Source organism: Geotrypetes seraphini, chromosome 1, assembly GCF_902459505.1.
Source record: "Geotrypetes seraphini chromosome 1, aGeoSer1.1, whole genome shotgun sequence".
Lineage (NCBI taxonomy): Eukaryota > Metazoa > Chordata > Amphibia > Gymnophiona > Dermophiidae > Geotrypetes > Geotrypetes seraphini.
Window position 1 is genome coordinate 478,472,298 of NC_047084.1, and position 14,416 is coordinate 478,486,713.

A 14,416-nucleotide genomic window follows, 5' to 3' on the forward strand; every position below is an offset into this window, starting at 1 on the left:
GGGTCCGATAAATTGTTAAGAGAGAAAAGGCGCCAGGCTTGAATTCTGGTAGCGCTCTCTTTTGAAGAACAGTAGCTGTGCCCTTAAGGGGGATAGGCTGCAGAGCTGAAGCTAGGCGAGCCCAGCGGGGAGAGCTTTACGGTAAGGACGTAAGGGCCTCTTTTTTGACCTTGAGTTGAAGCAGCTATTTCTCAAAGCTAGTCAAGAATATCACGCGCTGTCATGAAAGAAAATGTCTGAGCCTTCAGTGTCGGAACTGAGTAGTAGAATAAAGAGTGTTGAAAGAAGCCTTTGCAGTTGAGTGCTGGGAGAAAACGAGCATGGAAAGCCATGAAAACGGAGGGAATAGGTGTAAACGAGCAAATGTCTGTAAAGAGCGCTCAGCCAAGTGGTTCCATGGTGTAAAGGTTAGCACTCTGGACTTTGAATCCAGTGATCTGAGTTCAAATCTCAGTGGAACCTGCTCGCTTTTTAAGCTCAACCGCCAGCAGCTGCCCTTATGAGATGAATACTCAAGCCTGTGTAGACTGCTGAATAGGGGCAATGGTATCATAGCAAAGTATGGTCCCTGGAATGAGGTAAATTTAGCCATCTAGCTATCCAAGAGCACAAAGGAAAGAGGAATACAAAGATAGAAGTCCAGGCATGTTGTGCTGAGGGGAGGGGTGGGTGCAAAATTTATCAGGGACCCTGTGGCCCTGCTCGCCCTTCAGCAGCACTGTTGCAAGGAGAGTGGGAAGACCCCCCTGAGCTTTTCAAAAGGACGTGATGTCGGTGTTGAATAGCTTTCCCTTTTAAGGGTAGGTAGAGGGAGGACCTATGGAGGTACCTGCACTTGAGGCAAAGCTATAGGTACTAAATCAGCTTAAATAGCTTAGTTGGGAGAGCGTTAGATTGAAGATCTAAAGGTCTCTGGCTCAATCCCGGGTTTCAGCACCTCTTTTTCTATCTGGTAACCTGGCAGAAGAGGGTAGAAAAATAGCAATTGCTCATGCTCTGTTCAGAGCAAGGGTGTATGCTAGCTGTAGAAGCTTGACCCCCCACCCCCTTGAGACACGGGACTGCTTTGTTAAGCATTTTTTTGTTTGCTTCTTCATGAGTTGTTCACAGTAGTTGACCCAGTAAAATGGAGCCATAAGGTTTCATTCTTAGTAATAAAATTGATTTTGGGTTGGGGGTTCCTTAAGCAAAGGCTTAAGAATTAAAAGGATTAAAAGAATTAGGCTGCAGAGCAAAGGCTAGGCGATACAGTGATAAAAATCCAATCGGACCCTACACTGTCCGTGCTTTGACGAACACACCTTCCTCCAGCTTGTCAGCGGTGTTCTTTGCTCACATGTTTAAAGACAATAGACTGTTTTCAGTCCAATTCTTTATATGTGAGTTTGCAAACTATTGGACCCTTGAGGAAGGCGTGTTTGCTGAAACACGGACCGTGTAGGTTATGGTTGGATTTTTATCACTGAATTTTTTATCCTCATACTTTTTAAATTGAATTTTCATGTTTTTATAAGTCAGTGTATAATAAATTATCTCCAGAACATCTATATCCACAGTTTTTTGTTTTTGATTATCAAGTTGAACCTTCAATAAAGTCTACATCTGACACATCAACTCTCCACAGAGTTTTTTGTTATTGTTTGTTTTTCTCTTCTGTGGAGTTACCAGGGTCATTTTTTGTTTCACAATCACATATACACTGAAGTTCAATAAAGCTAAAAACAAATGTTGGGGTATTGACTCTTCTCCATCCAGTACTAAATTAAATATGGGAACTTTGGAATATAATTTGGAATTTTCTTTAAAAATTATGGGGTCAATATTCACCTATCGGTGGTGAATGTTTTGCTCACTGTTGATGGTGTAATTCCCAGATCTTCAAAGCTGGGAGCTGTGTTAGCTTTGGCTTTCAATACCCAGTTATTTTTAAGCTAACACATAGCCCTTTAAGTTGATATTTGGCTGCCATGAGCTACTGTATAAAGACAGGAGAGACATTTATGCGATCCCATTTGTGTGGTAACCCTTGCTGCTTACGTGCTGAATATCAGCACTTAAATGACCAAGTGCTGACTCTGACCCCCAAAGGTCCCCAAGATAGCCAACTTTGTGTTCAAAGCTAGCTGCAATATTCAGTGACATGTAGCCGGTTAAGTGCCACTGAATATTAGCAGTTAGCCCTGACCAAACGATTAACCAGTTAAGAACCAGCCAAATCGTTCTGAATACTGGTAAGTCTAGGAATTACTTTAAATTCTGATTTAAGTGTGATGGAACAGTTTAATATGTCGATAAAGAATGTTTTTAAAATAAATTGTTCTTACTTCATTGAATTTGAAAATACAAGGAGGGGAAAAATAAAAAAATGTGTTAAAGTCCATTTTGGGCCTAGAGCACTAGTTACCCAAAGTCAGCAGTGTCTAAAATCCATTTTCGAAAAATACGTCCAAGCCAAGTCATCTATCTTTATAACGCATTCTCGTCCAAAAAATCATTCAAGTCAAAAATGCCTAGAACAAGTCCTTTTGGATGTGGGAGGGGTCAGCAAAGTGATGCCAGACATGGCAACAGAGTAGTGGAGTACCTTACAGGACACTGCTGTGAACTTCACAAAAAGGGTGCCCCATAAACATTTCACCACAACTCCCTTGCAGGTCATGGTGAGTCCTCCAAACCCTGCTATACCTACCTGTCTACCACCCCAACAACCTTTATGGCTGCAGGTGGCACCTATATGGCAGTACAGTAGGATTTGGGGTTTTTTTGTGGACTCACATTTTTCAACATGAATGCAGTGGTTAGAGTGGCTTATGGGCCTGGGTCCTCTTCTCTATGGTTCACTAGCCCACCCCCCAGACTACTTAAGCCACCTCTGTGCAGCTCTACTTGGCTTTCCTATGCCAGGTGCTGATGTTCTGGAGGCAGATATGTACGTTTTTATTCTGATTTTTATGGCGGTGGGTGGGGGGGTTCAGTGGTCACTGGGGTAGTGTCTGGGGGTCTGTACTTTGTGTCTTCAGTGGTTATCTGGTTATTTTGGATACCTTCTGGGCACTTATACCTGTTTTTAGATCACCTAAGTCACAACGTATAAGTTCCGTCTAGGCAGTCTCGTCAAACTTTCAATTATTGCTGGAGGACAACTAAGTCTATGTTGGCCCACCTCCCGCCCACCTCCCGCCCTAACCACTCCCGAAAATTCTCCTTTTCACTTTGGACGCACAGCAGTGAAAAGGCCTAAGCTGCTTTTAGATACGTCTAAAACCTGTTTCGATTATCGGCACTTGGACGACTTTTTTTGATCATCTAAGTGCCGATTTCGATGGGTTTTTAGATGTATTTTTGGTTCGATTATGAGCCCCTTACTGTTTAATCAATTCCAAATTCTTTCACAGGCTTTAGTTTTGACACTACTAGACTATTCTAATGCCCTATATATTGGTTGCTCGACCAAACAAAGGAAAATATTACTGACATTACAAAATACAGCATCTCATATGATGTGTAGAGCACAAAAAATATGAGTGTCTCCAATTTTGAACAGATTACACTGGTTGCCTATAGAAGCCAGAGCCATATTTAAATTATGTATGTATGTTTTTAGGGTTTGTTATGACATTGGTCCAGCATATGTAGTCGAGCTATTAGAATTTTCATCCTTAAGTAATTTTACTCGCCAATGCAAATTCTTCTTATCATAATACTCTTCGGTGAAGGGAATTAAAAGTAAGGGAATATTATCTTCTTTAATATCTTTTCTTGTTGCTTATTCATGGAACTCAAACATTTATACAATTTTCGTTAGTTTTATTGATTCTTGTCTGTATTTTCTAGCATTGTTCTGGCTTCTTGCTCATACAGCATGTAGAACCAGTGATATTAAGAAACTGTGGTCTACAAGAATTATATTGTATGCATAAATGCAAAGAAAAAAAAATCACTTATGTGGTTAGCATCAAATGCTGACTACCCAAGCAATTTTCAGTTTTGGCCCCCTATATGTTTGACATGCTCATCACTCATCCAGAAATCAGTCACAACTGGGACACAAATATTTTAACCTCTTTTAATGTTCTTCTGGTATACATCAAATATTAAGAAATCAGTATTTGAAAAACCCTGAAATTTAACTGTTTCTGATCCAGTAACAGTTCCAGGGACATCAAAAGCATCTAGAAAACTCATGCAGGAAACCTTGTAAAATTTGTGAAAAAGAAAACATTACTCTTCCCTCTGATTCCCGTCTCACATAAACATGAGGTAGTTAAGGTTCCTTATGTTACAAGCCTGGTGCAAACTTTCAGAATGCAATGAATGGTAACAATTCATGCATGTAAACTGCCAATGCTAAGTTTGATGAAAAAAAAAAAGATTTAGCCTGAGCTGTCATCTCAAGTTTTTCACCAAAAAGTGGCAGTCTGAAATTATACCAGAACCAGCAAAGAGAAAATAAAATTGGAGTCTCTTGGTTTAGTTTGAAGATGGTCCTGGCTCTGTTGGTTTCTCATGGTTGCTTATAACATTGTCTATCCGTATCTAAAACCAGAAACAGACATTTATTAATAGACTATAAGATTTTAATGCAATAAATATTTTAGAATAATAACAAGATCAATCCAAGGTTATGTGACACTCCAGGTCAGTGGTCTTCACTAATTTTTCAGTAGGGGTTGTTTTGAATCTAAAAAAGCTGTAGGAGAGCCAACAAATATTTTCCTACTTGGGACCACTACATCAACCAAAGTTTCTGGACTTCTATCCCCAACAGAATACCTAACCTCAGTCACATAAGCAGAAAACAGAAAAAACACTTTTCAAATACAAACCCACAAACTAAAATTACTATTGTACACAAACAAAACCCTAATATCAAGTTTCAAGTTTATTTAAAATTTGATGCAATCGCTTATAAAATTTCTAAGCAATGTACAATACTTAAAAAAGGGGTAATTTTAGTACCAAAACTTTATTGATCTCTCTTCTTTCTAAAATCCAACAACTACGACTTCAAAATAAATGTTCAATTTTGCTTCAGTTTGATTTGTCCACGGCGTTTGATGTAGTACATCATGACATTTTGCTCCAATTACTTTCAGATATCAGTCTTAATCAGGTTGTTCTTGTTTGGTTTTCTAAATTTTTATTGGCCCGATCTTATTCAGTTAATATTGATGATAATATTTCTAATTCCTGGCAACCTCCTTGCGGAGTTCTCCAGGGCTTTCCACTTTCCCCAATTTTGTTCAATCTTTATATGACAACTTTGAATATTTATAAGCTATCAGTGTGGGAAACACTTTTTACTTATGCTGATGACATTTTTATACTGATTGAGATTGATCTAAATATTACCAATTTAACTTTTAAAATAAATTGTTGTATCTCTAAACTTCAAACTTGGGCTATGCCTGTCCAGATGAAGCTAAATGCAGCTAAAACTAAACTTCTGTGGTTAGGTCCAAAATTGGATCATCTTTCTTCCACTGTACTTTTGGATTCTGGAGCCTCCCTACAAATTGAGTTCTTCTCTAAGATTTTGGGAATACTTTTTGATCCTTCTCTTACTTTTAAGGATCAAATGAACTCTCTGGTTAAGAAATGTTTTTTCAGCTTACGAATGTTGAGGAAGGTCAGATCTCTTTTCCATCAACGTCATTTTTCTGTTTTGGTCCAATCTATTATATTATCCCGGTTAGATTATTGTAACGCCATTTATCTTGGCATCACTAAGAACTGCCTTCAAAGACCACAATTGATTCAGAATACCGCCGTGAAATTGATCTATGGAAAGAGCAAATGCGACCATGTGACTCCTTTGCTTTTCTCTCTCAATTGGCTCCTGATTTATTTTAGAATTCAGTTTAAGGGCTCCTTTTATCAAGGTGCGCTACGGGGGTTAGCGCATTGGACATTTCATCACACGCTAACCCCCGTGGCAAGCCAAAATACTAATGCCTCGTCAATGGAGGCGTTAGCGACTAGTGTGGCAGGCGGTTTAATGTGAGGTATTCCGCGAATTAAACCCCTACCGCACCTTGATATGTATTGTTTTAAAGATTTTACATGGTATATTTGCTCCTCTTGTTCCTCTACTATGGAATGTTTATATATTTTCATATGCGAGAAGCATTCATCGATTTAAACTTTCTCTTCCTTCTAGGAAAGGAATTCAAGGAGTTAAGAATTTTATCAGCTCTCTGGCGTTTAAATTTCCCTAACTATGGAATGAACTTCCCCTAATTTTGAGGTGTCCCAGTTCCTTCCAACTCTTCCATAAACTTCTAAAAACTTTTTTATTCACTAAACATTTTGAAAACTAACTCTTGCATTTCAGTTTACTTTATTTTTCAAAAAATTTATTGTTAACTGCGTCGAGCTTCTTTTGGTTGAAGACCCAGTATATAAGGTTAAGTTTTAGTTTAGTTTAGTAATACAGAAAACATGTATAGATAAACACAAACAGAATAAACACTGGACTGACTCACTGATCAATAGGAAAAGGGGGAAGAAACTATAATAATTATAGGACAGAAGAACATGTATGTTAAAAAGACAATTGGGAGGAGATGTTTGAAGGGAAGCATGAAAGAATCAGAATTAAGATTAGTCAAGATTTCTTAAGTTAAAAAAAGTTCGACAATCCATAGCTGACTCTTAGGTTTCAAAAGCTTCTCTAAAGAGGAAACTTTTCAGGCTTTTATTAAATCTAATTAGAGCTGTCTCCTCCCTCTGGTGAGCTGGTAAGGAGCTCCAAAATTGCAGGGCTGTGACAGAATTAATGACTCTCAAAGATGGTATGGACAGAAGGTGTTGTTCATTTGATCTCAGTGACGGCGAGGAGGTGCAAGGTATGAGAAGCTTATCCAGGAATAAAGGTGCTTATGACAATCATGTTTTGAAGGTTAGCAGAGCTATTTTATATGTAATCTGATAGGAGATTGGGAGTCAGTGTGCCTTTTTAAGTGTGTGTGTGGGGGGGGGGGATGGGAGTGACGTGATCAAACTTTCTCAATTTTGTAATGATCTTTATTGCTGCATTTTGGATTATTAGGAGCCGTCTCAGTTTTTTTGTGCAATGCCCTTATAGAGTGAATTGCAATAATTTTATCTTTGAGATTACAAGAGAATGAATCAGTATGTTTAAGGATGATGGTTCTAGGAACTTTGCCAAAGATCTTATCATGCATAATCTGCAAAAGCAGTTTTTAGTAACCACACTGATTTGGTTGTGGTAGGCTAGCTTCTGATCAATAATAACTCTTATAATTTTAATAGTTGCAACTGTTTGTAGTGGAATGTCTTTAAGGTAAATTGGGAAGGTCATAGTTAGTCTGCCTTCCATGGAAAGAGCATAAATTTTGTTTTAGATATGTTCAGAACCAACATATTGTCACTAAGCCACTGATTAATATGCCAAACTCTGCACACAGTACACCACAAAATAAACAGAAAGAAATGCATTTCTTCCTGAACAGTCCAAAATATAAAAATATGTAAATTTTCAAAGCTGACATATTTCAATCACTAAGTTGAAAATAAAAACATTTTTCCTATGTTTCTTATCTAGCAATTTTATTTTTATGATCTTGTTCCCTCTGTGCTCTTAACTCTGTTTGCAAGGCTTCCTTATGCATTTGCTGTTTCTTTCCTCTCCTTCACTTTTTGCACTATATCCATCTTTGGCACTGATTTTCATATTTAGTTTTCTTCCATTTTTGTGCCTCAAATCTTTATCCTTAGCTCCATCCATGTACACTATCTCTTCCCTCTCTGCTCTCCCACTTCCCTATGTCCATGTGCCACCATCTCCTTCCCCTCCCATCTTGCCTTCCCCTTCCCTTTCTCCATCTCTTTCCCCTCCCTTCCGTCCATCCACATTCATCTTCTCTCTGCTCTTACTTTCAGCATCTCTCCCTTCTTTCTCCCTCACTAACCCCCGGTTCTACCAAATGTTCTCCCAACCCAGTTCTGAAGTCCCCCTTACCACAAAAACTACAAGGAGGCCGCTGGTGTAGCAGCAATTCTCTAGTGCTGCCCTCAGCCTCCTCTGTACAGTTCCTTTGCTGGGTCCGCCCATGCAGAAACAGGAAGTTGCTTCAGAGGGGGATGGACCATGGCAGAAGAACAATAAGAAGAGGCCACTGGCAGTGCTGGAGAATTGCTGATGCACTAGCACCCTCCTTACACTGGTTTAGTTAAGGGGAGCTTTGGAAGTCGGTGGGGAACTGACAGCCGCACAAGAGGTTCCCATGTGCTGCCATTAGCTTATAGGCCTTGCAATGAAGAACAGTGCTCTAGGTGAAACTTTACACATGCCCTTCCTCACTCAGTCCAGCATTTCTTCCCTTCCATACCTCTTCAGATATCCAGCATATTCCCTTCTTCTGCCATCACCGTCATCCATTGTCTGGCAGAACCCAGGTCTACATTCAAAGGAAAGGCAGGGTAGAGCAGGGCTCTGGAGCCATACATGTTTAAGGCCTGCTACGGCCTAACCCCTGTTACTTAAATTTTGGCAGGACTCACCAGAGCTTGAGTGTGCACATTTAAAGATCCATTGCCATACTGACAGCTGCTGCCTGCCATGCCAGTGTTGCTCTGTCTTTACCCAATTACTTCAAATTCTTACACCTTAGGCTTTGGATTAGTTGTAGGCTAACTCAAATAGAAATTATATAACGGGGTTCAACAGATTCTTGAAGAATCATTTGGGTCCTGATTCTATAGTCTGCCTAAAGTTAAGCTCTAATATTGGCACCAATTCTATAGTCTGCCTAAAGTTAAGCTCTAATTTTGGCATCGATTCTATAAAACTTAGGCACCCATTATAGAATTATGCTTAGCATTGCCTAAGTGTGCTTAGGTGGTGCTTAGCATCCTAACATTTATACATCCCCAATTTATGTCAGGGTTTTCTTCGCTTAAATTTAGGTGCCGATATCAGCACCTAACTGCGCCTAATTCACAAAGAGGCACCTAATTTGAAAGCATGCCTATGATCTGCCCTTAACCAAGTCCACTTTTAGTTTAGGTACTTGGGCTAGGCACCTACTTTTTATAGAATCAATTTTTGAGTTAGGCACCTAACTTTCAATCAATTAAAGCCGATTGTGAGGTGTTGAGTGCCTATATCGGTACTGATTGAGCCTATTGATATTGGTGCCCAATGACATAGTAAGAGGGGGTGCAGGGGTGTGTGGACCACCCCTAGTGCCAAGTCGGTGAGGGTACTGGCACCTTTCCGCTCCGCCCTGACACACCATTCCAACACCCCAGTACCTCCGTATTATCTTCGCTAATGCGAGCAACTTCTGACTATTGCTCGCACCAGCCTGGTTCCCCTCTGAATCACTTCTGGGTCACAGGACCAGGAAGTGACATCAGAAGGAATCCAGTGCTGGTGTGAGGTGCATGCTTGCATAAGCCACTCGCACAGGTGAAGATTAAGAGGTATGGGGGAAGGGAGAGTGCAAATATGGAATTGGGGGCAGAAAGGAGCAGGGGGTACAGAAGGAGTAGGGATGCAGAGAGGAGGGCATGGGGGCACAGGAGGTGCCACCACCCAGGCACCTACTACTCTTATTATGCCACTGTTGGTGCCTATCTTTAGGTGGATTTTATAGGATCAGGGCTTTGATGTTTGGGGTTTTCTGAAACAGTCTAGCATGAAACATGGTTCATGTCGAGACTCTTCAATGTGGACTTTATTTTGAGAACATTGCCCAAGCTCAGGATACATTTTGACGATAAGTGCATTTTTTGTATTTCTTCATTCTTTCTGAGAGGAGAGAAAAGAGGGATGAGGACCTTCTCTTTCTGGGAGAACAGGAGAGGAGGACAAATCTTTCTGAGATGAGAGGAGTAGAAGACATTTCTCTGGAAAAGTATATATTATTTTGCTCTGAGCTTTGATAAATTTGGGGATAAAAGCTAAATTGTAGCTACCCCTTATATAGAGAGTTTATTTATTTAAAAAAATTTCTAATCCACCTAAGACCTAAGCAGTTTACAAGGAAAACATACATACTCATATAAACACACATAATCAAGACAACATAATACATTGACTCATCAGAATTATCAAATGTACTAAAGCTAGTAAAATTTCAGTACAATAGGCTATCAAATCTAACCTTAAAAGAGAAAACTTTACTTAGTCTTCTTAAAATAAAAATAGTTTTTAAGCTTGAATTTTCTGCTAGAGATAGTCTCTGGCAGGTAGAGTAGGATATGGCTTAGTCTTCATTCCCTCCCTTCCACCCTCCCTACTCCTGCCCATCCCTAGTTCATTTCTTTACTTATAGTCAATTATTTTAATTAGGACAACAGGAGAACTCTTTATTACATATTCTTACTATATTTCACTAAATAAGCAAACAATATAATCCTAAGGCTCTCTAAGAAACAAGCACTTAATAAAGCATATAATATAATCCTAAGGCTCTCTTTACTAATCTAATATATTCCTAATAGCTGAATAGGGTTTAATTAATCAACTCAATAATAATATGCAGGCAGTAGTCCAGTAGCAAGAGGGTGCTATCCCGTCTTATGCACTGAGTGTCACATGTATGATTATCTCTTAGTTGGTGAGAAGTTATATATGTGTGCTCACCTCAAAGAACTCCTAGCTCTCAGAGAATGGCAGGTTAGAGTAGCAGACTTAGAGAAGCTGAGGGAAACAGAGAAGTAGGGGAGACCTACAGGGATGCTGTAGAGAAGTTCTACCTCTAGTCTGGCAGCCCCTATGCTGCTTTGGAGGAGGGAGGTCTCTGAAAAGGAGAGCATCACCCTGGTGAAGTAGGAAATGATTCTATAGCCAGGACCTGCTCACGAGGGGATGCAATATCCTCTCACACCAGGAGCTTCTACTCAGGAAGGAAGGGTTACAACAGCTGTTGTAGTTGATGATTCGATCATTAGGCATGTGGATAGCTGGGTGGCTGGTAGGTGTGAGGATCACCTTGTCACTTGCATGCCTGGTACAAAGGTGGTGGACCTCATGCATCACTTAGATAGGATTTTAGATAGTGCTGGAGAGAAGCCAGCTGTCTTGGTATATGTAGATAGTGCTGGAGAGAATCCAGCTGTCTTGGTATATGTAGGCACCAATGACAATGTGGGAGGGAGATTTTGGAAGCCAAATTTAGACTCTTAGGTAGAGAGCTGAAATCCAGATCCTCCAGGTTAGCATTTTTAGAAATGCTCCCAGTTCTACATGCAGGATCCAAGAGGCAGGCAGAGCTCCAAAGTCCCAATGTGTGGCTGAAATAATGATGCAGTGATGAGGGACTTAGATTTGTTAGGATATGGGCAACCTTTTGGGAAAGAGGGAGCTTGTCCCAAAAGGATGGACTCCACCTTAACTGGGATGGAACCAGGCTACTGGTGCTAACATTTAAAAAGGAGATAGAGCAGCTTTTAAACTGAGATAGAGGGGAAAGCCAACAGTTGCCCAGGAGTAGATAGTTCAGTGTGAAGTATCCTTGAAGGATAGTATTGAAACAGGATATTTAGGGAGTCCTAATAGAGAGGTTTCAATAACGGTGAAAGAAAGCCAGGAGTGTTTAAAGGAAGGCAGAGTAAAAGACTCTAATTATCCCTGTCATCTTCTCAGCAGCCTGAAGTGTCTATATACAAATGCTAGAAGCATAAAAAATAAAATAGGAGTTTTAGAGTATATAGCAATGAATAATGAGGTAGATATAATAGGCATATCTAATCTAATCTAATACACAATTTATTAATCACACTATATCAAAAAGGTTCAAGATTATTTACATCCAAAGAAGCCGTAAAATCTACAGGTGAATACAAAAACAATCAATTAGAAGATATCATCATACCATAAATATTAGAACAAATCATATAAAAAAGTTTTCAAATTTTTATGAAACCTTAAGTAATTAATATCAGTCCTAATGTGAACAGATAAATTATTCCAAATTGTAATAGCTGCATAAGCAAAAGAGGAGTTGAACTGTCATTTATACTGTACTCCCATAATCTGTGGAAAATGTAGTAATTAAAGTACCACATAATCTGGTGGAAGAATGATGCAAATGGAAAAAAGTAAAATCAGATTATCTGAAGAGTCAGTCTGTAATATACAATGAACTATGCAAGCTGAATTAAGCTTAATTCACCTCTCAACTGATAGCCAATGAAGATTCTTATATGCTAATGCAACACTTTCATATCTTTTTAGATCAAAAATTAATCTAACCAGCAGTGCAAGATGATGTTCAAAAAAGCACGACTTCACTAGCCTAATATATAAAATCATCCTCCATAATTAGAAATTTGATCTTCAAATGTAAGAGATTAAAATAATGCCCCAATCTTTAGACATTTTATCCACTTGCAGAGTAGTACTTGATTGTAGAGTAAGAATAATAATAATAATAATAATAATTTTATTTCTTATATACCGCCAAAGCCATAGTAGTTCGAAGCGGTTTACAATGAGGAAGGGCTGGACAATCAGCAAAAATGGTACAATGGTACAATCAGAGAAAATTAGGTGGCAGAGAAAAAATGGTACAAACAGAGAAAAAAATGGTACAATCAACGAACAGTGGTACATTCGGCGAAGGATGGTACAATCAGCGAAGAAATGAAGGAACAGAAGATAGTGAATTATGAAACCAAAGAACCTTCATTTTACTTGCATTCAATTTCATCCTACCAGTCTCCAATTCTATTCATGCAATCAGTGATCTTAATATCCTCTGTATTTGAATTTAACAGGATTAATTAAAAAAAATATCATCAGCATAGGATAACATGCTAACTTTGGCTGACAAATGAACCTTTTGCAGAATACTCATAAAGATATTAAAAAGCATAGGAGAAATAGAAGAGCCCTATGGCACTCCACAGAAAGAACACAAGAAAACGGATCTTTTTTTAAATAATATCCGACCCAAATATTAGTCAAATATAGAAATAGAAAGGTCTATGGATATTTAATAAATCATCTTTTCTATAATGTTCAGCATAATTAAATGCTATCAGATTTCACAATTATGACCCCCTTTACTAGATAAAGCTTCCAGGAAATTACAAACTCATAAGCCTGATTTATAAAAAATAAAATTGTGGAACATTTAGACAAACATGATGTAATGGGACAGAGTCAGCATGGGTTCAGCCATAGGAAATAATGGAAACTCGCTTTGATATGTTCCCACCCCCCGAGGCCAGCGGTGCTGCTCTATCCCCCCACGAGAACTGGCATTGCTCCCCCCGAAGGCCCCTCCCCCCGCTATCCGGCACCCTCCCCCCTGCGAACTGGCACCCCCCCCCCGCCGCGACCTGAAGTCTCCCAGACCCACCCGAACTCGCTTCTTACTTTCATCTGGGCCTCGGCACCGGCACCGGCATGTCCTATGCGTTGGTGCTGGTGCCCGAAGATCGGCCTCCTGTGCTGGGCCTTGAGCATCTGCATATGCTCAAGGCCTGCGAGTTCACGATCTCTTGGAGATTCTCGGAGATCTCGGAGAGAACGTGAACTCGCAGACTTTGAGCATGCGCAGATGCTCAAGGCCCACCACAGAAGAGGAGGCCGATCTTCAGGCACCGGCACCAACGCACAGGACATGCCGGTGCCGGTGCCCAGGCTCAGATGAAAGTAAGAAGCGGGTTCGGGTGGGTCTGGGGGACTTCATGTCGCGGTGGGGGGGGTGCCATATCGCGGCGGGAGGGTGACGGATCGCGGGGGGGGGGGGGGGGAACGCTCGTAAATTGAGGCACGCTCGGTTTCCGAGGCGCCGATTTTGTGAATGTTTTGCTCGTCTTGCAAAACACTCGCAAACCGGTGCACTCATAAACCGAGGTATCACTGTATATAAATTATCTGGAAATTGGAACGATGAGTGAGGTGATTAAATTTGCAGTTGACACTAAACTGTTCAAAGTTGTTAAAATACATGCAGATTGTGAAATTTGCAGGCAGACCTTAGGAAATTGGGAGACTGAGCATCCAAATGGCAGATGAAATTTAATGTGGAAAAATGCAAAGTGATGCACATTGGGAAGAATAATCCAAATCATAGTTACCAGATGCTAGGGTCCACCTTGAAGGTTAGTGCCCAAGAAAAAGATCTGGGTGTCATTGACACCTTCCACTCAATATGCAGTGGTGACCAAAAAAGCAAGCAAAATATGCCACTGAGTCCACTTACTCTATAGGCCAAACAAATTTCGGTTTCTGTGTCTAATGTAGCACCAAAATTGGTCTGAAATTAAAACTCCCTCCGTCCCCTGCCACAGCATACAGCCTCCCTTTCCCCTAGCTGCTACTACACACAGCCTCCCTTCTTCCCTTCTTGATCCACCAATCAGCCAGCTCCCTCCACAGTCCAGGGCCTATCTTAGGTATCCTGGTGGTCCGGTGGCCTAACCGGGGCATGAG

General features: G+C 40.2%; 1 protein-coding gene and 1 non-coding gene across 2 annotated transcripts in view; one reads left to right on the forward strand and one right to left on the reverse strand.

Annotated features, from left to right (window-relative positions):
• Positions 1-390: 390 nt before the first annotated feature.
• TRNAQ-UUG lies at positions 391-462 on the forward strand. The gene has a single exon. It is a non-coding gene; the product is annotated as a tRNA-Gln (tRNA).
• A 3,618-nt stretch (positions 463-4,080) lies between these two features.
• Positions 4,081-14,416, reverse strand: part of LOC117350769 (histone-arginine methyltransferase CARM1-like) — a 242,543-nt gene continuing 232,207 nt past the window's right edge. Inside the window, exon 13 of the mRNA XM_033925354.1 lies at positions 4,081-4,536. Coding sequence (XP_033781245.1) covers positions 4,527-4,536 — 10 coding nt within the window. The 3' untranslated portion in view covers positions 4,081-4,526. The remainder of the gene's footprint in view (positions 4,537-14,416) is intronic.